General features: G+C 46.9%; 1 protein-coding gene across 1 annotated transcript in view; it reads right to left on the bottom strand.

Annotated features, from left to right (window-relative positions):
• The window catches only part of LOC126523468 (dnaJ homolog subfamily C member 2), a 134,424-nt gene that overhangs the window by 108,642 nt on the left and 1,599 nt on the right, over window positions 1–24,183 (bottom strand). The window contains exons 2-5 of the mRNA XM_050172073.3: window positions 22,573–22,763; window positions 20,291–20,366; window positions 19,029–19,127; window positions 2,054–2,198 (exon numbers count right to left, since the gene is read on the bottom strand). Coding sequence (XP_050028030.2) covers window positions 2,054–2,198; window positions 19,029–19,127; window positions 20,291–20,366; window positions 22,573–22,763 — 511 coding nt within the window. The remainder of the gene's footprint in view (window positions 1–2,053; window positions 2,199–19,028; window positions 19,128–20,290; window positions 20,367–22,572; window positions 22,764–24,183) is intronic.

Genomic DNA, 24,183 nt, shown 5'->3' with positions numbered 1-24,183 from the left:
CGTCGAAATGATGTTGATGTTGATGTGGCTTCATGCGCAAACGCACGGGGTGCTTGGAGGCTGTTGTTCTGATCTCTGAGGCTTGTTCTGCCAGGCCGCCCAAAAAAGAATAAAAGAAGCCTCGAAACAGTGGAAACATCCCACATCCCCCCGCCCCATAAAGGCAAAGGTGGTTTCATCCACTGGCAAGGTTATGGCATCAGTGTTCTGGGATTGCAAGGGTGTCATTCTCCTGGAATTCCTCTCAGAAGGTCAAACCATCAACGGGGAATACTATGCAGCTCAGATTCGTCGTCTGAGGTCAGCAATTAAGAACTAACGGCAAGGGATGCTCCGGAAAGTGGGGCTGTTTCACAAGGACAATGTGCCAGTTCATACATTGGCTGTTGCGATGGCTGCAATTCACTCCTGTGGTTTCCAACTGCTCAGCACGTGCCCTATTCCCCTGATTTGGCTCCCTAGGACTGCCACCTATTCCCACAGATGAAAAAGCACCTTGGTGGAAGTTGTTTTCCTTCTGATGAAGCCGCCATCGACACCATAAATGACCTTGGAGGAGCAGGACGAAACCAATCTCCCAAAGTGGAATAATGAAACTCCAAGAGCGATGGCATACATGTGTGGCCCTCAAGGAAGACTATGTCGAGAACTGACTGAATTTTGACCCTTGGTCAAAATTTTGCAGTCCCACAAGTATGTCTGTTCCTACAGAATTTTTCCACACAAGGGAAGCACCTTCCTGCCAACAATCCGGCTAATAATGATAAACAAACAAACATAACAATCTTTTCCAATATCCATTAGCTAATACTGTAAAAGTAGCAGTTGTTTTGTTAACCACTTTTACTGCTGTTTTATTATTTTGTTGCCAGCTGTTCCATATCTCCTTAAGTCTGCAATGCCTTGGGCCCTGATGATATATTACAAACAAACAAACAAACAAACAAACAAACAAACAAACAAACAAACAAACAAACAAACAGACTAAGACAGGCTTCGCAAAACAAAGCTACCACAGTGAACAACTGGCACTCAAGAAAACAGAATTGTACTTTGATGGCAAGCATACCCAATTCAATTGGTTGATTGACAACTAGCAACTACCGCAGACACATTTCGCAGGTTTGTATGTGTGCATATTAGCAGGAACCACGAAAGCTTGGGTGTGGACAACATTATGAATTGATGAACTCGCGGAACACAGTTTAAACTGACAACATCACAGAGTTAAGGTAGCACATGCAATATCTGTGCTTCGTGGCAGGTGAATGCAAAATGCACTTGTGGCCTCAAGCGATCTTTTCGGTGGCAGTGTTGTAAAAAAACAAACTGATTTTAGCGTCGAAATTCGTTTTACGGCCTGCACTATAATTCAGACATCATTGTGACCCCGTCCATTTCCAAAAAAAATCAGTTGGCAACTGTATTTCATTTGTGCACACACACTGAAGAGCCAAAGGACGACACATGCGTACGCATTCGGTGCGAACCAAGCGCGACTGGAAAGCGGCCAGAGCAGAAGGCTTTGTCGCCTAGGCAACCTCAGTGCACCTGCTGACCCACCAGCAAACTGCTGCCGTCTCCCCCATCCTCCTCAATTCTTTGTTCTTTTGCTTGCTCGCTGTGTCTCTCCTCCTCTTCTTTCACCTTGCACCTCGTTGAGATGCACGCTTGCTGCCTCACTTGTCGACAGAATTTTTTGACCACTGCATTATAAATGTTATTTCGTCTTGCACGAGTGCGCTATAAGCAGTATACATATAGAACTATATTGAATATTATTGGAAAATAAACAGAAGACAAAATACACCGCACTATAACCAGTCTTGCACTATAAGCATTATAAGTGGCCTGATCTGTATTGCTGCAAATTCCAGTGACCACTATACTCCTCAGCAGTTAATGCACACCAAAATTAGGTACACACGAGTCCTTTCATTATTCTTGTATTGAAATGTGGCTTTCGTGGTCAGGAATTGAACATCACGCTCAGCAGCCACCCCAGAATGTAGCACACACAAGTAATCTTTGACAGCAAGCTGTGCTGCCTCACCTTGCATTTGCATCAAAGACTGGCCGAAATGTGGCAAAGAAGTTGTTCCGTGACTCTGCACAATTGGTTGGGATGTCGTCGTCAAATTCAGGGTCCACGCTGTCATAGGAACGTCGCCGCACGGGGTTGCCCAGTATTTCGTATGCTGCAAGAGAGCCAACATGCAAGGAAAATCAGGAAATATGGTAGGCTGGCAAAGTGAAGCAATTTTTTAGGGATGTTGACAGATGTGCGCAGGGATGGCATAGGGTGAGTTAACAGTTTTCAATTCCACTGAGGCTTATTTCATTAAATCCTTGTTAACTGTAAGCTGTAAGAACAGGAAAAATTTTTAGATAGGTGGAGTACCGAGATAAGTGAATTCATGAAAATATAAGCCTCTGGCCGTCGACAGACTACATAGAATTTTTCAATATAGGTGCCAGCAGCTGCTAAATTTCACCCAAGAGTTCAACCTACCAGGAGCGGTATTTTGGCAGATCACTTTTGTGAGATATTGTGCGACTTGGCCCCCAACACGTTGAGTGTCTACGGACATTAGCAATCTTTGCACAGAGCCAAGCAAACGCTGTTACACAAAGACACCGACGTGTCCAAAGCCTAGTCAAGTATATCGTGAAAGCTGCTCTAATGTCAGTGATTTGCGCTGCTTATACATTGTCATGCTCGCACCTTTCTTGCAGGAGTATTCACTAAATCCACAGTCAAGCATCACAACTAACGTGGCGTAGCGCGCAGTTCCACAAACATAGAAGTGCACACGTGAGCATGCACATTGCTGAAGTCACGTGTACTTTCCTTTTAGCAACAGTTGCTAAGGGTTGCCCTCTCTCACAAGACCTTGGTTGGCGTACCAGCCAATGTCATGTGAACCAATTCGCTACAAACTCACGGTTCTGACACTTTTTGCCGATATTTCAGTGGCCGCAAAGTATGGATTCCTTTGGGTACTGACTTTTTCCTGACAATTTCACAGTTGAGATTTCATGAAATTGAAAGTGCGGTGCAAGAGCATTTCGAGACGAGAAGTGAAAAATACATGGAGTTGACACTGAACCAGGAAAAGACTGACTTGACAGATATTTCGACATATTAGTGTTCGAGTTAATGAGCGTTTACTGTATGTCCAGATCGAAGAAAGGCACAAAGAAAGAATAAAATTTGACATTTCACTATCATGATGAAGTAAAAAGAAAGCCATCACTGGACAGGTTAACCCATTGGCTTCCACGGCCGGCGATCCGCCAGCCGCACCGGCTGAGGCCAAAGTCACTTTGGCCGGCGAATCACCGGCCGCTCAGAGTATGGTTTGTTTTGGGTTTCTTCAATAGATGGCAGCACAACACAACTTGTGTAGTGATTGATTCATGTGTTTTCTACCAGATGGACATAGTTGTCCACTGTCTGAGGTCAGTCTTGTTGTTTTTATCGACAAAAAGTTTGCAATCCCGTCTCTTTCCAAACATGGCGTCGCAGGGAAAGCGCGCTTTGACGGCGGAAGAAATTCTCAATCTTGTGTTCGAGAGTGATGACGAGAGTGACAACGAAGCATCCGGCACGTCGGTTATAAACATGCCATCAAAAGGCTGAACATGGCCAAGTGCTTTGTCGCAAAGAGCCTTCAGTGCTATAGGAAGCGGATTGCAGACAATGATGGCGCTGAAGCCGGCTGAAATGTCAAGCGTGGCGAAAAGGGGGGAACATCTTTGCGGGTTATGAAAAGTTCCGAAGGAGTGAAGAGGACAGCGCCTTCAGAGACAGCACCACAGAAGACGGGAACAACGGCAGACGAGTATGGCGGTAAGGCGATGTCTTCCCGAAGAACTAGCTTAGCGGCATGAGAAGTGGCGCCGACGAGGGGCATGCCACACAGAGGCGATAATTAGACTTCAGCACGTGCACAATTGATGACGGGGTTATTTCGCAAAAGAAAGTCCCACCCAAGTATCACGTCGTGAGAGCAGAACTGCAGAATCACAAACTCCACAATATAAAGAACGCCCTGAATAACAACTCTAGCTGTACATGCTGCTGAAGGCTGAACTGGCTGGGCGCTTGCTGTGCGAAGAGAAAACCCAGAAAGTGGCATCGTAACTTTTCGTAAAGTGGGAGGTGTTCGTTTAGGACAGACACGGCTGCTCCAGTATCAATTAGCGCAATGGTAGGGACGCCGTCAACAGAAAGGTGGACAACGTTCGAAGGCGACAATAGAGGACTTGTACACATTGATGGCGATGCAGTTCCTGCCTCCTGAACTGCAGCGCTTAGTTTTCCTCTTGCACGGGTGAAGGGCACCGACGCATGGGGGACGAGCAGCGACGCAGGGAATGTGAACAACGTGTAAGGACCGGGCGCTCGGCTGGTGGCCTGTTCGACTGCAGACTAAGATAAGTGTCGTGGAAAGGTTGAACATTGGCGTAGGGAGGTGACTGCACAAATCCATCAGAGTGCAGCATGCGGCGGCAGCAGAGTTGTGCAACATGGTCAGGAATACCGCAGGCATAACAGATGGGCCTGTTGTCTTGTGTGCGCCAAGGATTAGCAAACGCAGGAGCAGGTCGATGAATGGGGTGATGAACGGGTGGTAGCGGCCGTGAATGTAGCACAACGAGTGGTCGACGAGGAGGCTGCGCGGCGAAGGATGCGTAAGCAAGTGGCGTGGCGACAGGGTACTGCTGATTCTGCATTGGTAGAGCCTCAGTAACTTGGTCTTCAATAACCTGCTGGAGCGCAGGGGCGACCTATGTAGGAGGCTGTTGCGGCAGCGGCTGCTGTTGGGGTAGCTCAGCGAAGGGTAGTAGAGAAAGCTGACGTGCAATTTTCTCCCGCACGAAAGCTTGGATTTGTGTGAGCAGGGGGGAGCGATCAGAGAAGACTGTCATGGTTGAGAGGGCCTCGTCAGCCACTTAGGGGCACCTGGTCAAATCGCGCTGCTTCCTCAACTCGTCATAGCTTTAGCACAAGTTTATGAGCTCTGCTATGGTGCGTGGACTCTTGGCGACCAACATTTGTAAAATGTCATCGGCGATACCCTTCAATATGTGCCTCAATTTGTCATTTTTGGGCATAGAAGCATCCACACGTTTGCATAGGTAGAGAACCTCTTCGATATAACAGGTGAATGTTTCACCGGGTTGTTGCGCTCACTCTCGTAACCGCTACTCGGCGCGCAACTTGTGGACGGCGGGGCGACTGAAAACTTCAGCGAAACTGGCCTTGAACGCTGTCAGGATTGGGGGCTCAATCCCATCGCTCGTGATCCGTTGTCAAGATTGGAGTTGGGCATGAATTAGAAGGTAGCTGGCCCATGCCATTTTCCAACTTATCCACGCTGAGGACGTTGATGAAGAGAAGGACTGCTTCTCATCGAGAATGAGGAATAAGGGTTTATTTACAGTATTTACATGCAGATCATCAGTCTAGCATGACTTCGAGAGAAAGTGCGTCAGTCTAACATGACTGCTTGAGAGAGTTTCTCAGTCCAACATGACAGCTTAAGAAAGTGTCTTGAGCATCCGCACAACAGCGGTTTATAAACACTCGGTCCCCCCCCCCCCCCCTTGATTCCAAGGGGATGGAAATGTTCGTCCAGTCATTGTAAACACGCCGCCTCTCTCCGGGATGGCTTAAACACACACACACACGCACACACACACACACACACACAGGTTCACGGTCCGGTCCGGAACCGACGTCACACGGATTTCGTAGAACTCGGAGCTGACCCTCGCAGCGCGCCCGGGTAGCCATTGTCCTGCGTCTTGGTTGGCGCGTGGGAAGGGGTCCCCGACGACGTTCCCACGGCAACTCCCCCGCTCACGGCCGACCCGGTTGGCGGTGTCGTGTTGCGCCACAAAGCCTGCTTCGTCGAACTCATTTAGTCACAACGGCGACGAGGCTAGAGCGTAACGGTGGCGTTCCTTGAAAGTTGACGCCGCCGCCGTCGCAACTGGCTGGCAACACTTGCACCTCAGCTGGGCCGTTCTTAACAATGCAGACCAGGACTGAAAGTCGACTTCATGATTTTTAAACCACAGGTGAGCCACTCCCACAAGGTAGATGACGGCGTTTAACTTGGGGGTATCATCCCATCGATTGTGCAAGCTCCCTCGTTCGTAGGTAGACAACCAGTCATTGACGTCCTGCTCATCCGTACCGCTGAAAACCGCTGGATGGCGTTGCGGGACAGCGCCAGAGCAGGCAACGCAGGGTGGCGGTGACGTCGGCTGGGGAGAGTCGGGCATGACGGGAAGCAAAGTCCGAGACCAGAGTTCCAGGGTGTAGATGTTCTTCAATACCCCGCACCTCCACCAATTGTAATGGAGTGTATTGAACAGTTCAGATGGTAGCGTCTGTTCGCAATCGAGAAGGCAGGTGACGCAGCGCAGGAACAGCTGGTTGCCAGAACAGCTCTCGGTCATGCTAAACACTGGCGATCCGGCTGGCCCACTCGTTGCACTGCAGGCATGGAACAGACGATCTGGCTGGCCTTGTCCTTGTGCTCTTCTTCTTCATTACACAAGGAACACACAACCGTATCAATTCACAGTATTCACGGCCAATTCTTACACGCCACGGAATCAAAAAGGTCTTTGTGGGTGCAAAGTAGAAAACTAACCTAGAAATGACATTAGAGCTTTTAAACGAAGTACATAGAAATCATATGAACACCTGATTTCTTTGCTAGAAAAACACATGCGTGCTTCAGATTCTGACAACTAAAAGAGACACAACCAGCAAGCTTTACCTTCATGGAATGGGGATTTCCTTAATGTCCATCATCATCTCTCTCAGACAATACTTCATGGCTGTCTATGAAGAACCACAACATGTCGTCCTCCGTACGATCCACAGGGCATTTGATATTCTGCGTTTATTGTACAACTGTACAAAAATCCCAAACGGGATGGAGGCCCTTGCCTAGGTTAACCATTTTACCAGTCCATCCTGCGACGCATGCACTTCTTCAGCCAAGAACAAGGGATTCAACTTGGTACCACTGGCTTAACATGTAAAATAACTTCTTGCAATCAAACTGCAAACGGTGCGCTGTCGTCGTCATGCTATGCAAGAGCTCGTTTCTTCACCATCCATGGTGACCCCTGTGGAACTCCTGTAATACATTTTCCACGGAACCGTGAGAAAAGGAACTTAATATCTGGGAAACGTACTGCCCAAACATGCTGTTAAAATCACACGAATGTGCTGCAAGATGTTAAAACGACGACACTAAGCACGGCTCAACCTCCAAATGGAGAGTGCCTAAATATTGGATTCAGCAGAGCTCGAGTGATTAATCTAAAAGTGACCAAACATGATGTGACGCATTCTCAGATCGTTGCTTCCGCACATAACTTCTTTTTGACAAGGCTAACGCTAGATGCATCGGCATCTACAAGGGAAGGCTTTCTTGGTACAATGCCAAGCATGCTGTCTTATCACAGTGCCAGGATCACTTATTCCAGGCCACTTGCTCTAAAAATGGCCAAAAACAGGGTGTCGCATACTTGGATCGCCACTTTCGGGAATACCTTATTTTTCATAAGACTAACACTACACCCGCCGTGGTTACTCAGTGGCTATGGTGTTGGGCTGCTGAGCACGAGGTCGCGGGATCGAATCTCGGCCACGGCGGCCGCATTTCGATGGGGGCGAAATACGAAAACACCCGTGTATTTAGATTTAGGTGCACGTTAAAGAACCCCAGGTGGTCGAAATTTCCAGAGTCCTCCACTACGGCGTGCCTTATAATCAGAAAGTGGTTTTGGCACGTAAAACCCCATAATATATATAGACTAACACTACAAGCATCCGCATCTACAAGGGAAGACTTTGTCTTATCACCTTGCCGCGATCACTGTCCCCCATCGACGGTGGCGGTGGTGCTGTAGCAGGCAGGGTTATCTACAAAACTGACCGTATCATCTTCGGTCCGAGAATATGACCCAAGCTTTTCAACGCTTTACTACAAGCAACTACCGCTTGCCCGCAAGGCCTACAAAGTGCAAACCCAACGAAAGCAAAGCAGCAAGGCAACTCGGACTTGCACCATCGTGCACGGCAAGGGCACAACAACCTCTGATTGGCTGTCCGAGCAAGCACTGCGGGCAGGCCAGGATAATCTTTTGCAGGGGGGTGTCGCCGACTCTCGACGCGGTGCAGTCAGGGCAGGGAGAGCCGGTAAATGGAGCCCCACCATCGGGCTAAACCCCTTTTGAGACGTGTGAATTGGTTTCCCTGCTGCCGCGAGGGAAAGCCATCTCCTGAGGGCACTTTTGCTCCGCTTGATGTACGATATATTGGGAGTCATTGCTATTTTTGTTTGGTGTAAGCGTAACTTTTGCTGTATACACTCATTGTAACTATGTATACTATGTTCATAAATTGTTCAATATACAGGATAATTCGATGTTAACAGGTTCGAGAGAGTCGGGTTCGGCTGTATATAGTACTAAACTTATGCTTACAGAAAAATGACACGTGTGAAAATAGCTATTTCAAACACTTTTGCAACGGAGACAAGAGGGACATGGGGCGATAATTTTTTTATGTTGCTCATGGTGCCACCAACATGAACTGGCACAACTATGGCATTCTTCCAACAAGAAGGAAAGGCAGTAGTACGCAAAGCTACATTAAAGATGTGCGTATGGAGAGGAACAAAAACAGAACAGCCTTTCATAACAAAACTTGGTATGTGGTTGTAAGCAAGAGAATGCTTTGGTTTCAGCTTACTTACGGCTGCCGCAATATAGTGTGTTGAAAAACTAGAAATATTGAAATGGTCACTGAAGCTATATAGTGCCAGTCACCAGTGCTGCGAGAGCATGTGCTGTATTCAGGAAAACCAAGGAAAAATGTTCAGCAAATGCATTGGTGATACAGTGAAACCTCGTTACTATAAACTTCATTTACTTTTCACAAACTTTTCCAAAATCCCCTGCTGACTTCTCACGGTATGAATCTAAAAATATTTCAGTACTATGAACTTCAGAATGCCAAACATTTCAGAATAACGATCGTTAATCAGTTTCCGTGTCGTGTTAACAATGCCTCAGTACCACTAACATTCCAAAATCTGGGGATTCTTAGACTTCTGTGCGTCCTTCACAACAGCTGAAACAGTAGGCTAGCAGAAGGCAATGTGCACAATGCAGATGCCTCGGCAGACTGGTTCTGAAAACCTGAGACTGCGCTGAATAAAAAAAATGCAGGAGGGATTTCTTTTTTTTTTTCTTTTTTTTTAATCTATTGTGGAGGCAACATCGCATCAGGTTTTATCAGAGCATGCTCTGCCCAGGAAAGTGTTGTCTATCAATGGAGGCGCATCTCTATTTTCTTTCATCCTTCTTTCTGTGGCTGTACTAGCGCGTGGAGGAATGTAACCCCAGTACTCGTGGGGATGCCACACGGTCACACTTTGCAGTCTCCGGACGGTGTTGTTTATGAGCATTGTGCTTTGGAACAGTTCAGGTATTCTCAAGTGAGACAATTGCAGTGTCCATGGCAAGGAATGTGAAAAACAAACAAACAAGAAACATTGCACTTAGGAGGTGACATGGAGCTTCTTTTTCATCAGTAGTTTTCTCAGCATCAGCTTTGTGCATGTCACTTGTATTATACGGTGGTGCATGGTGGCAGAACCTCAGGAAAATAGCAACAGTGCAGGCTGAGAGCCAAGAGTGATTTTTTCGTGGGTAGCTTAAATGATGACAACATATGAACTGATAGATTGATGGGTGGAATGGTTAATTTTGGGGATTTCACTATAACGACCTTTCAGAGTAAAGAATAATTTTCGGCGGTCCAACATGATTCGTTATATCGAGATTTGACTGAGTTGTCACAGTTTCTAAGAATGCCAGGGGAACTGTAATCTTTTACATAGGTCCAGAAATGTTTGTGACCACATTTTACATGCTCTTCAACAAATTTAATGTGCCGGTAAGTCGACTCGAATGTAAGTCGACCACCCCCCCATTTTGCGTGCGACAGGGAGAAAAAAAAAAGGAAGAACACACCCAATGGTTCATTCCATAACGCAAATTTATTGGTAGCTGGCATGGTCACTGGACCATTCGCCTTCACTTGTGCCATCGTCCTCACTAGTGCTGCCATTGTCATCGCTGCTACGGTCCCACAGAGCGTCGTCGTCCAGTGAAATTCCACATTTGGCAAACGACCGCACCACGACATCTTGTGGAACAGCAGCCCACGCAGAATGCACCCAACCACACGCAGCCATCAGGGAGGCTCTTTTGACAGGTCCGGTCGGCATAAGTTCGCGGTCTTCTGCAACCAGCCACTCATACTCACAGCAAAACATCAAACTTGCGGCCCGCTGCACAGTAATTTGTTTCTTCGGCGTAAACGATGGCATCCCTCTTGAACACTGCTGTGAGCGAGCGCCGAATGTTTAGTGGACTCTGAGCACTCATGACGACTGAGGAAGCACGGAAGTAGCATGTGGCCGGCAGTCAAATTGAACGCATGAAACTAAAGAGGTACAGGAAAAGAGAAACACATGAGTGGTGTCTGCTCTTCAATGAACTACCGATACGCCCCGCAAGCATCACCGTTCTGAGGGTGCCGCTGCGAATGGAACAGCGGCACTTCCATCAACTATCGACACTCTCCCATGTGTGTTGTGTGCACTGTAAAACTCTAAAAAAATGTTGAAAAACCCTTCCAAAAAGTGAACAAACACGCAGGATAGCGAAAAGCTACAGGTAGGCCCATAGAGCAAACATAAAATTGTAACTATGTTTTATCTTCCCCGATATCTCGTTGATCTCCCTTTTTTGGCGGTGCCATGTTTTGGTTTCAATTGTAAGTCGACCCCCTCACTTCAGATATCAAATTTTAAAAAATAGGTCGACTTACAATCGTGTAAATACGGTATGCATCACTGTCTCTACGCATTATGTGTTTCACCTGGCTTTGCAAGAGACTAAATTTTTCGTACCACTCTGATTATTCTATGTTCTTGAACTTCCCCCCTTAGCTTTTGCAGGAGCAGAACCGTGCAATTCCGTAGAGAACCATGTAGGACAGTGAGCAGGATGAAACTCTTTGCAAGCAACGAAGGCTTCCAAAGCACATTTTACATAACAATCAAATCTCGATACAACAAATTGCACGGGTCCTCCGAAAATCGTTCATTATTTTGAAATATCATTGTAATGAAAAACTTAGTTATAAGCCAGTGGACAAACCTAGGAATGAAAATGACGTACCTTGGTGGTAGACGCATGTGCAAACAAGCCTACTCTCAAATAAGAATGTTTTGCTTCTGGCGCGTGCAGTAAAAACGACCAATTAGGAATGCGTCAACACCTTCCAGTTTGTACAATACCTCATCGGGCACGTCACTGCACCGGATGACGAAAGTGCGGACTTTGTTCATGTGCAGAAAAACATCGATGTTCGACATGCTCGCATTTTCTGTATTCGGTGACCCACAGTTGTCTTCCTTCGGGTCGTCATCGTCACTGGAGACGTCGCGAATACAGTTTAACAATCCCTCCAGTTTTCAGGGCCGCCGCCGTTAGTGCTGCGCTGTCACTCTCCACGTAGTCGTCGAAGGAAAGGATGGTAGGCAACAGTTCCACAACCTCGATCCACAGGTCTCCTGGGTTGTTGTCGGCCACCTCCAGGTCATCTTCAAGCTGCACAGGCGTTTTGACAAGCCCTGCTTTTCGCCAACAGTTGCTAATGGTGGACGCCTTCAAGTTCCACCAAGCTCCTGTGACCATTTCCACTGCCTGACAAATATTGACTGCAGTCAGCTGCTTTAGGCGGAGGTCCATGATCAACCACTGCACAAGGCACTTATGAAATTCTAGTTTCACACTCTTTATAATGCCCTGGTCTAGGGGTTGCAGCAAGGACGTTTGTTTGGTGGCAGAAACTTCAAGCGAATGTGTGTCAAGAGAACATTCACAATGTGAACAGAGCAGCTGTTGACAACCAGTAGAATTCTTCGGTCATCCCTCCTCATTTAGTCGTCGAGTTTGATGAGCCACTTGGAAAAGAGTCCTCTGGTCATCCAGACTCGTTTGTTGGCGTGGTAGTCGTACTGTAACAACAAGATGTTTTTCATGCAGTGAGGCTTTGCACACTTGCCAATGACGAGCGGTTTAATTTTCTTCGTGCCTGTTGCATTGGACTGTCAGGACTGGACTGTCACGCTAAGATGCGAGTTCTTCCTTCCTTTGCACTGCTGCCTTTCGAAGTGCATCGTCCGGTCTGGCAGGAGCTGATAAAAACACGTGGTCTCATCCGCGTTGAAAATATTGTTACGTGTAGCTGATGCACAATTTATTTACAGGGGAGCTAACGGAGGCCGAAATGGCGACGCTATGTCAAACGGGCACACACATCGTCTTCTTCCTCCTCAGTGCAGCCACACTGTGGCGGCTGTTCCGTAGCATCACCCCCGGCAGTAGAAGCACCATCCCGGCGCTTAATCTACACATCTGCGGTGAAAGGTGCGTGGTATGGCTTTAATCTCACCACGTGAACGATGTCACTTGCAGCTGACGATGACGCTGAGAGGTCGGCGGGGATGATTTCATACGTGACATCGGTCGCTTGTCGTACCACACGGTATGGGCCAGTGTAGCGCGACAGCAGCTTTTCGAAAAGGCCCACACGTCGAATGGGTGACCAGAGAAGCACTAGAGACCCCGGAGAAAAGTGCATGTTGTGACGGTGGCAATCATAGAGGTGTCTCTGATGCTCCTGTGAGGCCTCGAGACGGGTGCGGGCGAGCTGGAGTGCGTGGTCGGCGTGTGCGATCGCGTCGCGGGCGTATTCAGTGGCTGAACGTGTGAACGAGGGCTGCAAATTGTCCAAAGGCAATGCGGGTTCTCAGCCATATAGGAGATAGAATGGTGAATAGCCGGTCGTGTCGTGTTGTGACGCGATGAATTATACGCGAACGTCACATAAGGTAAGTGGAGATCCCAGTCGTGGTGCTCGGTCGCAACGTACTTCGAAAGTGTGTCGGTAATGGTCCGGTTGATGTGCTCTTTGAGGCCGTTGGTCTGTGGGTGGTAGGACGTGCTGAACTTGTGCTTAGTCGAGCAGGAGCGGAGGATGTCCTCGACGACTGCTGAGAGAAAGCTGCGGCCACGGTGAGTGAGTAATTGGCGCGGGGCACCGTGCACTAAAATGATGTCATAGAGAAGAAAGTCAGCAACGTCAGTAGCACAACTTGTCGGAAGGGCTCTGGTGATTGCGTACCGCGTAGCGTAATCAGTAGCGACGGCGACCCATTTATTTCCGAAGCCCGAGAGAGGAAACGGTCCAAGAAGGTCTAGACTAACACGGAGAAAGGGTTCCGGTGGGATGTCGATCGGCTGGAGACATCCAGCTGGAGGTGTGGAGGGCTTCTTCCGGCTCTGACAGGGCTCACAAGCGGCAACGTAGCGCCACACGGAGCGGGCGAGACCTGGCCAAAAGAATCGACGGCGTACACGGTCGTATGTGCGCAAGACGCCCAAGTGTCCAGCCAAGGGAGCGTCGTGAAGTTGGTGGAGGACAGTCGAACGCAGGTGTGATGGAATGACGAGCAGAAGGTCAGGGCCGTGTGGATCGAAATTGCGGTGGTATAATGTCCCGTCCTTGAGGAGAAACATCCGGAGAGAGGTGTCGCCAGGCATTGACTCCAGATGGTCGATGAGGGCTTGTAATGAGGGATCGCGGCTCTACTCGTTGCCGATTTGAAGCAACTGCGACACAGAGAAAATGCAAGCGATGGCGTCCGCATCAGCCGGTTCGTCAACGGGGTAGCGGGACAAACAATCGGCATCCTGGTGCAAGCGTCCCATCTTATATACCACGGAGAAGGTATATTCTTGTAGGCGTAAAGCCCAGTGAACGAGATGTCCCGTGGGGTCCATGAGTGAGGATAGCCAGCAGAGAGCGTGGCACTCAGTGATGACACAGAATGGGCGTGCATACAAGTATGGACGAAACTTCGCAACAGCCGACACAAGAGCGAGGCACTCGCGCTCTGTGATTGAATAATTGAGCTCGGTGGGTGATAGAAGTCGGCTGGCATAGGCTATAATGCGATCATGTCCAGGCTGGTGTTGTGCTAACACTGCTCCTATGCCTTGACCACTGGCATCAGTTCGAACTTCCATTGAGGCAGACAGGTCAAAGTGGGCCAGAATTGGAGCCGTGGTAAGGAGAGTAGTGAGCTGCGAAAAAGATGCGGCATGGTCCAGACCCCAAGAAAAAGGGGCGTCTTTCTTCATGAGGTTGGTAAGGGGACATGCGATGGTCGCAAAATTTTTCACAAAGTGCCAGAAACAAGAGCACAGCCCTACGAAACTACGAACGTCCTTGGTAGACTTCGGAACAGGAAAGTTGACAATGGCACGAATTTTGTCCGTATCAGGTCGCACGCCTCTGGCATCCACGAGGTGTCCAAGAACGATGATTTGGCGGTGAGCGAAGTGACATTCATACACCTCTAGAAAACGATCACTGCGCCAGGAATCCGCACCTTCTCTGTCAGCAGCCTTTTCCTTGCCCAAGACTACCTGCCAAGTTATTCCGTTCCTTTGGCAGAATTGAAAAAGCCAACCTGCACTGGCATCGAACCCAGTTATTTCAAGTGCATCGGCAAATTCGCTGGCTTTTTCTTGGAGCATTAGGCCAGACACGGGAACATTTTGCAGTCTGGCATCCTTGAACCATGTGAGAACAGCTTGGTCCACATTTTGAAAGTTTCCCAGTCACAGCCGTTTCCTCGTAGGGGCGAGTTGCTATTCCCAGTGAAGCTTGACAATCTTGTCTCAGTCTTTCAATATGGTTGTGACGATCGATGGGGCAATGCCACGCTGTCTGCACATGTCGATTTGCTTTTCCCCTGCGTCGATTTCCTGCAATAAGTCCAATTTGTCCTGCAGCGAAAACTGCTTTCACTTCTTGGCGCCGTCACTAGCTGCATTCATAGTTGGATATTGGGCCTTTGTCGTAAACACGGTGGTAGAATAGGAGAGGTTGCCAAACGAGTGCCGCAAACGCGTCGCCGCACCTCTTGAGTTTCTGCAGCAGTCGCCAGGTGGCGAAATGGGTTTATGAGCCCAAAGACATGCATCACAAGCTTTCGCTGTGCTGTAAAAGGTCAGTTATTATCGAAATATTTCTGGCTTAAAACGCTGTTTATGATTTTAGTAATTTGTAGAGGCTGTCTGTTGGCCTTGTCTACAAAAAAAAAAGTATGTCAAGCTCTCTGGAGCTTAAAAATTTCTAATCGGTGCGGGTAATTTCGACAAGGCTGATACGGAACGCCGATCACAAGGGACGCGCGTGGATTTTTCTGGAAGTGAAAATTCTTACCAGTGCATGTACAATGTACAAAAAAATTTGGTCTTCACGTCATTGGCTCATGGACGTAGTTGATTTATGGTCGTCTGGCTGTAACTAAATGTCACGCGCTCACCAATCGCTTAATTATTGTTCAGCTCCCAAGAACAGAAAAAAAAAAATGTCCAAATAAATGTAACAAAATATTTTATTGGGATTCAACTTGTGAATACAATTACGCTATGCTAGAAACTGAATACTTTTTCAAAGCTGCAGTGTATACAATTAAATAAATGCACCACGACAGCACAATTGAGCGCAGGAAGGTATGTGAACATGATATATATCTCCCACGCCTTTAAATTTGTTGCGAAGCACTACAATCTAAAAAATTTTTACACCCTTTGGGTTGTATTTTGTCCTCAGACAATAATTGTCATCTGTCTTGCCCGCATTTCTTTGCTGCGAGCCCGGTACTTCCTAGTCACGAACGGCTTGCGCGCTATCAGCTTGACACAGCATTCTCAACAGGAAAGTAGCGAGCGCCGTGTTTTCAAGAGAGGAAACGGAAGCAAGGCAGATGACGTCTATTGTTTGGGGACAAGATAAGCCCCAAAGGGTGTAAATTTTTTTTAGAGTTTAGTTCAAACCAGTTTCGATAGCTTCCTTAGTTTTTTAGTCTTGTCTTGTGGTTTTAAATTTTTTTTCTTTGGATACTGGAGTATTCCCATTGATACATAGTAGTGCAGCAAATGAACCAAAATCATTTCCTTGTGAGCAGAGCATTCATGCAACTGCAAATTTATTAATATATGCATATACAGTCGCTGACCGATTTTCCGGACTCCAAAAATTTGGACATGCCCGATTATTCGGTCAGCTTCGCGGCACCGCCATTCTCCCCATAGACCATAATGTATAACAACTGCCGAAAGTTCGGACACCTTGCAACCTCTCGTCTGATTTTTCGGACACTCCTTGAGCCAACTCGGTCGAGAGCACCATGCACCGACTCTGACCGGTGCATGTTTCGACTTGCTGAACGCCATTTTTGTTTTGAACGGAGCTTGCTTGCTGCCCCACGAAGTGGCGCTACTGGAAATCCCCGCTCGTCATCATCGTTTCTGCCTGGTTTGATAGAGTGGCTCTGCAGCAGTTCCGGTTTCAGCTTAGTAAGCCATGTCATGACAATCCAGCAGCTGATTTGTTTCTTCGCGCATGACGCTGCGAGCAGGCCATGTTTTTTCGTTTGTGTGACTGGTGTTGGCTTTGTGTGCTGTGTCGAGGTTTCGGTGATCCAACGCGGCATACGGAAACATCACGTCAACTCTCTAATGGCGCCGACAGTGCCCGCGCAGACTGCGCTGGGGAATGCCGGCAAGCGAGTGCCAGGAGGCCTAAGATTTATCGTCTTCCGATGTGCTCCCTACTGACGCGGAAAATATTATGCCGAGACCTGCGACTCCAGACACCGTCTCATTTGACAGTTTCACAGGTGCTGACACTGCTGCACTGACATGCGCAGAACTCGACGACGGCAAGATCATTCGTCAGGTTTCCGCTGCACCGCCGGACGATGACTCTTGAGTCGGAAAATGACGCACCATGTGCTACGCTGCCGTCGCATGCGGAGCGTGTACAAGCAGTGACTGTGCTTTCAGCCGCCTATAGTGACCGTACGACCCTCTCCGAGATTCAGGCTTACCTGATTGCGCGTAAACGGAACAGCGTGCAACGGCGCATTCACGATTTCTTCAAGTCTACTGCTGAGCCCGAATAAGTGCGTGGAAATAAAGGATTTCATTTTTTTTTCTTAATCTGCTTTTTCAGACACCTGTTTATTCGGACATTTCCGCAGTCCCCGTGAGGTCCGAATAAACGGTCGGCAACTGCATACACATATTGGTTAACCCGACAGCAGTACTTTCGGGAAGATAGTAAATACTCTCTCTGCATGTCGTACATGCTAATAAAGAATTTTTTATTAATATTATAATCAGGAAGAAGAAACAGATGTACTTATTGATCATGAACATATAAAAATGATACTCGTATCAAACACGATTAGTTTGACAATGACACATTAGTCACCGCATGTTCTCAGAGCCAATCTGTATCGAGCGAAGTAAAGAAATAAAACAATCCAATAAACAAGGAATAAATGACGCGTCTGAAGTCATACGTAAATCAGCACAAAAAGTCTGTTTTAAGCGACGGTAACTATTCAGTGTGATTGAAGATGTGTCTGGTGTACGGCACTACGATGCGGAGCTCTTTCTCAAACGTCAGAGGCGTAAAAATACAGTTTGAATGCTTGTGAACGCCCGCCGGCTACATACTTTCAAGTACGGCGGAGCGGAGAAATGGGCCGAGACTACCCCTGCTGCCACCTCGTGCAAAGCGGCAGCAACTCGAGAGCCACCGCATAATGCGCGGTGCATTGGCGAAGCGGCGCCCCTTGGCCACCTCTCCTATTCTACCACCGTGGTCGCGAAGTTTGTGGCGAAGCAGTTGGCACTCCACATGGTGATGATGATAGCTACGGCACTCGCGGTTTCTGTATTACGCAAGAGTTGCGGCATTGTTACTTTTAGCCAAGATTTGTAATACTGACAATAAACAACATGCGTTATTCGGAAATATGCGCTGTATTGAAATTCGTAGTTCTGAAATAATATTTTTACATTGAAAATATAGGCAATCTGGTGGGGATTTCGTAAATATTTGTAAATTTGAAAAATTTGTTAATGTGGGGTCCGTAGTAATGAGGATTTGACTGTATCGGTAAGGATGACAACTGCTTTGTTGATATTGTCACGTGGTAGTGACTGTGACGAACACAGAAGCAAAACTGTCAATGGCGAAACTAAATCTTTATTGGGCGAACTTGTGCCCTCAAAAGCAAGTTGCACTTAAACCACAACAATAGTGGCGAACACAGTCGGCGATCATAGAAAATCTGATGGGCGGGTCAAGCGCATCGACTTTTATACATCGGTCGTCTAATGTTCCAGAGTAATTGCTGGGACCCACGTGCCTTCCACAAAGTTGTACACTATTCACGTCGCGCATATATGCAATCAGATTACACAAGGTTCTGTGACAGACACTGCATAGAACGATCGATAACATTCCAGAAACTTCCGATACAAGCAGGTGCGTCCTGTGCTGTGCGATAACATTTGTTAGGCGCTGAAACGTGGTTGCCGGATGAAGACAAACAAGTGCTCGTGTCAATATCTGTGGCACGGTAAAATTCAGACCAGTCGGCATCATTAAATAGTGGTAAAAGACTAGATAGCCACTGTTCGTAAAAACAAATAAGCGAACAGGCTCGCTCAACACATGAATTGCCTATAGAAAAATTGCGAATTCAAGCGGAACATGCCAATGGTCAACAGGAACTATAAACCACTAACAGCAATAGAAAACTCAGCAATGCAGAAATTAGCCAGCAACAGAGTTCTATGTCAGAAAATATGATAATTATCACATAAAGGTGTCACAGACCTGGACTCACTTATCACTGAACGAGCGAAGTGGCATGTTTCTAATAACCAGTGACCACAAAGAACACTTGCTTGGTGTTTGCAGAGCTGCCTGCTAAGTATGAAAAAGAGTGTGGGTGCCCAGTGGTGATTCAGTCACTCACCCCTAGTGATGCAGGAGAAGTAGTCACGGTCCAGGTCCCTGACCTGCTCGCCCTCCGTTCGCCGCTTGTCGGGGTGATGCAGCAGCACCTTGCGCCTGTCTGCAGTGGCCAAATCAAACCATTCTCATGACTCAGAGGTAGATCAGAATGGCCAGAACTTCAACCCCTTTTAAACATCCATATGTCCTAGAAGGGTTTTGATGTGAGCTAGTTGGTATGGGTCATTCATTTTAAACAGCGAAAAAAAAAAAAAAAAACATGGGCAAGGAAGAGCACAGGACAACGCTGGCCCTGTGTTCTTCCATGTCCATCTTTTTTTTTTTTTTGGCACTGTTTAAAATGAACGATCCATGTATCACTTACTGTGCAAAGCTCAGCATTGAGAATATGATGACAGTGAAAACATCCCAACAATGACAATAGCGATAATGGTGGCATGGTAACATTCAATACATTTTTGACTGTCACCTCAGACAGCCATGAGCTAGTGGTGTTCATGAGAGGAACATTAAGAGTGAGTCCTGTGCCAAAATCTGTGCTGGCTCTGGCAACATATAAAATTGCAAGCTGTCAGAACTGTAGCTGTGAATTGCACAACGATATGCTGGAACGATATGAAAGACAGTTGTTGCACTTAAATGAGTAAGCACAATTCTAGTGACTGGTGAAGGAATATTTATTGAGTGCATGTGTTTATTGAGCGCAAGTGAAAAATCAAACAAAAATAATGTCAGCATAAAGCTTATAACACTGCAACTTCACATATGGTAGACATCAAATTCAACAACTATTATGTTATGCTTTCGTTTCTTCATCTTACACTTCATCATCTTTCAGTTCAATATACCCCCCCCCTTCATCTCAACACCTTCAATGCTTGGTCTACAAACTGTAAAAACCAATATTATTCAACAAGAAGGCCCAATTAAAACAACCACTTTTCTTTACAGTCATATAGTTGCCATAAAGTCACATGCAGTCATTCTTTGTTTTGTTTTTTCATAACGACTATGCACACAGACACCAGAAACTGAAAGAAAGAGCAATCAAGGAGCTGTTCTTGTCGGCTCTTAATGTTTTGAAAACGAGATCAATACCAACTTGCCAAACAATAGGCACTGTAATTGTTCAATAGTAGCATGTTCATCGTCTTGCAGTGAACATTCACACACAACAAAAGAAGAAACCCACAAAGCTATATGTTTTCTTTCCAATTTACAGCATGCAATCACCATAAAAAAAGAGTCAGCAGCAGTTCTCACGGGCTTTCTTGATGTCATGGTCGGTGGCAGCATATCGTTTTCCCTGCAGGCCGAGCACTCGGTAGTGGTCTTGGGACTGCACAGACGGAGAGGCACTTTTTGAACAGTGCCCCAAACCTGAACACAAACCCTTGCAAAAGCAGGCAGTTACAACAGTCGGGTAACAGATAAAAAAGCACAACAGGTTGAGGCAAATCCAAACCAGGCAGAAATTTTTTATGTGCTTTGTGCGTTGGCACAATTGCATGAACACGCCCTGGAAAGCAACAGCATTGGAGCAGTCCACAGAAAACAAGCAAAGCAGTAAGTGAACGACTTGAAGGTATCCAATAAAAGTGTGAAATAAACACAAGCAACAGGTGACATGATGTCAACACAACTGACAGAATGCTAGCTGCAATCTTTTTGTTCCCTTTACACTGACTGTCTTTAAGTGCCACTTTGCAAAACGTCATTATGTAAATCAAGCCACAAATAGCTCAGTTGCAAAGCCAGCTTAGCATGTCTTGTAAACAACAGCTGGAAGTCTACGCAGCATCTTGTGGCTTTTGGTACGTTTGACTTTCATTACTCTGTTAGGATCAATGACTGTATCATGCCTGCTGTACTTATGACCACCATTTATTCCCTACTGCCCACCGAGATGGCTTCTCTCGTTTTGGATTGGCTTTCTCACACCAAGCGCCTTCTATAGACTGCATAACCACTGCTCACTGGCTCTGTTGTCCTGTTCTCACAGCTTCTCCTTTCTTTAACATGTAAAATAACTTTCTTGAAGACAGGTCTATGCCTGGCTATGGGCCATTGCAGAGTGCCAGCATTTCTGCATGCGCAAATGCACGCCATCATCCTGTCATGCGGTTACACCAATGTAATGTCATTAATTTCCAAACACTGGGCCACACAATGTGGTCCAAAGTACCATGGTGCAAGTTTGGCTGAAACACCCTTAGCCGCATCACATAAGGAGAGTGGCTGTCAAGAAGCATGAGGTGACCTTCATTGATGGTCGTGAACTGCTCACGATGTATGTTGACTTTTGCATCTGCAATTGTTCTGGTTGATGATCCTTGGTGCAATTTGGTGCCTTGATGCATCACAAAGTGCCTCAGAGAGGTCCTTTGTGATGCCTGCCATAAAGGCTTCATGCGCTGCTGCTGGGGCTCTGTGTCGTCCTTGCTCCCAGCAGGCTCCCACAGGGTGTGCAACGCCTGACACTAGCATAGGAAGGGCAGCACATATCCAGTTATTACACTTTCTCTAGTGCACATGGCATAAACAATCTCGGGTATATGCTGGCCTAAATCCCAACAGTTGAAGCAGTAAGCTCATAGGCACTCTTTGTGGGGCACTGTGGGTTACAGAATGGGTGCCAAAAAAAGAGAAGCGCAGTTGCGGATGGCAGAAGACTAGGTGGGGTGATGAAACTAAGAAATTCACAGGCGCTAGCTGGAATCAGTTGGCACAGGACAGGGATAATAGGTGATCACAGGGATAGGCCTTCGTCCTGCAGTGGACATAAAATAGGCTGATGATGATGTGGGGCTCCAACATCTACAGGTATAAGCATGAATCGTAGTAGAGTGTTTTTGAAAAGCAGTTACTACTGTTTTGTCCAAGGAATGATGCTAGCATACTTAGAGGCCCTTTAGCTTTATTTTTGTCATCAGGTACCTTGATCATTTATTTGTACTCCAGAGCTCTAGGATTCCAGAGCTTATTAGATACTTTCCTTTACTTTAACTCTGTCACTGGAACAGAGGAGGATTTCTCAAGAAACCTCTCAGTGCATGTGCGTGAATCGAAGGGGAACATTACTGAAGAGCCAAGGTGCAGTGCTGCCCTCTGCCACCAAAAGGTCGAGGCAGCACCTAATATAGAGTTGGACTGAAGTGGATTATGGCCTCATTCAAGAAAGAACTGTCGCTTTGTGCATATGCTGCGATTCATTTTGCTGATTACAGTTATATAAATAACAACACTTTCTTTAACATGTTAAGATCTTATTAGAGCAGCCATTATGCAATTCTTGATTGCCAGCCCCTTCGTATTGTGCTAGCCACTTTTGCCCCAGAAACGTTTCCTTAGCAAGTCCAACCAAAGTTGCACCTCTGAGGAGCACCTTGGAGTACCAAAACATCTTCAGCATAGAAAACCTTGTTCTGCTCTCTTTTGGCTGAGTGACTCATGTCTATAAAGTCAGGATGCAAACAAGGAAAAAGCATTTATGTGCACCGACATTCTCAACAGGAACGTTGCAAGCAGGAAAAGAATGGGAGCACCTTCCACTCTTTGGGGTCGAGGCTGAGCAGGTACTGCGTCTCAGCAGGGTCCTCTGCAACGCTTCCGCCTTCACCCTCGTCTGACGACTCGGAACCAATTGATGCTGCTGACGAGACGTGGCGGGTGTGAGCATTCTGGTACACTGCCTCAAACCATCGGCCCACAGGTTCCACTTCCACCTGACTGAGCTCTGCAAATGTTGACGGGAAAGTGCCCAAACTGAGACAAGATGCCTGACCTGCGCATTCCGGACTCTGCTGTTTTCAAGCTGTTCTTTACACGGAGGTGAAAAACAGAAAGGCAAGTGAAATGAAAATAATGAGAAGTGGAGTACACTGGCCATAGCTCAAGGTTCAGCTTGTGATGCCACCAACCTGTCGCAGTGCTGCAGCCTGGGTACATAGCTTACTGTCACCAGAGAGCAATGTTTTATTTGTATGCTGTCATTTGGCAAATGTATGTTGTGTTTACAGCCAAGATGCTTCCAATGGACTGCAAGTAATTCCCAATTTTCAAGAACCCAGACACTCAGTCAATTCCAGAAGACCTTTGTTAGACTATGAATAGCGTTTATTTTATTTTAGGTTTCCCACCTCCAAAAGATAGCCTAAAAGGGGTGAGGAAACATTCGGAGCTTAAACGTTCAGAGTGGCAGAACAGGCCGTCAAACATTGGTGGGCATGCAAACACTGTTCCTTCAAAAACTCTCCAGAGTGCTGCCAATGGTCTTTATCCAGATTTATGCGAGTTGGTTGCAGTGCAAAGCTCTCTGCAGCCCTCAAACACCAAATCAAATATGATAGCATAATGATCGCAACCACTCTCTAGGGCTTGCGATATTGACAGTGTATTGCAGCACGGGCATCACCCATGACGTGCTCCAAAGGTACCTTACTTCCTTGCCAGAGAGCCGAGTGCTGGCTAATGCGGTGCTCCACTAATACACACTCAACACACCCGTAAAAACCTGCTGTAAATAAGAAAGGATGATAGCTCTCTTGGTGATGACAGAAGGAACGTGTATGCAGCAATGGATTTTTTTTACCTTGGATTGTACTCCCTTACAAAATGCAGTAGTTAGCGGTACATTAACCAGTCTTTGTTTAAATAATTAAATTCTGGGGTTTTACGTGCCAAAACCACAATCTTATTATAAGGCATGCCGTAGTGGGGTTCTCCGGATAAATCTGAACCACCTGGGATTCTTTTGTGTGCGCCTAATTGCAAGTACACAAGCGTTTATTGCATTTCGCCACCATCGAAATGTGGCCACCGCAGCCAGGGCCAAACCTGTGGCCTTCAGCTCAGCAGTGCAATGCCATAGCCACTGGGAGTCATCGTTTCAGCTACCTGACAAGGACGCACCTTCAAAGCACATTATGTGTGATGCGTATGTAGCAGAGGACAATGAATATTGCATGTCTCCCCAAGGAACGGTTGTGATCAGAGTGTGTCATATTATCTGGCATGCCTATTTTGCTGCTTTGTATCTAGTCAAAGTCCTTTTGACATCTTGTTAAGATATCAGCAGATCTTAGCATTAGAACTTTCATGTGAGAGTGAGCGCATGCCCTGTCCACTTCTTTTTGTTTGTCCACCGTGTGCAGAGT

This window comes from Dermacentor andersoni, chromosome 6 (genome assembly GCF_023375885.2).
Source record: "Dermacentor andersoni chromosome 6, qqDerAnde1_hic_scaffold, whole genome shotgun sequence".
Lineage (NCBI taxonomy): Eukaryota > Metazoa > Arthropoda > Arachnida > Ixodida > Ixodidae > Dermacentor > Dermacentor andersoni.
Note: the sequence above shows the minus strand (reverse complement) of the source record. Positions and strands in the feature narration are given on the sequence as shown.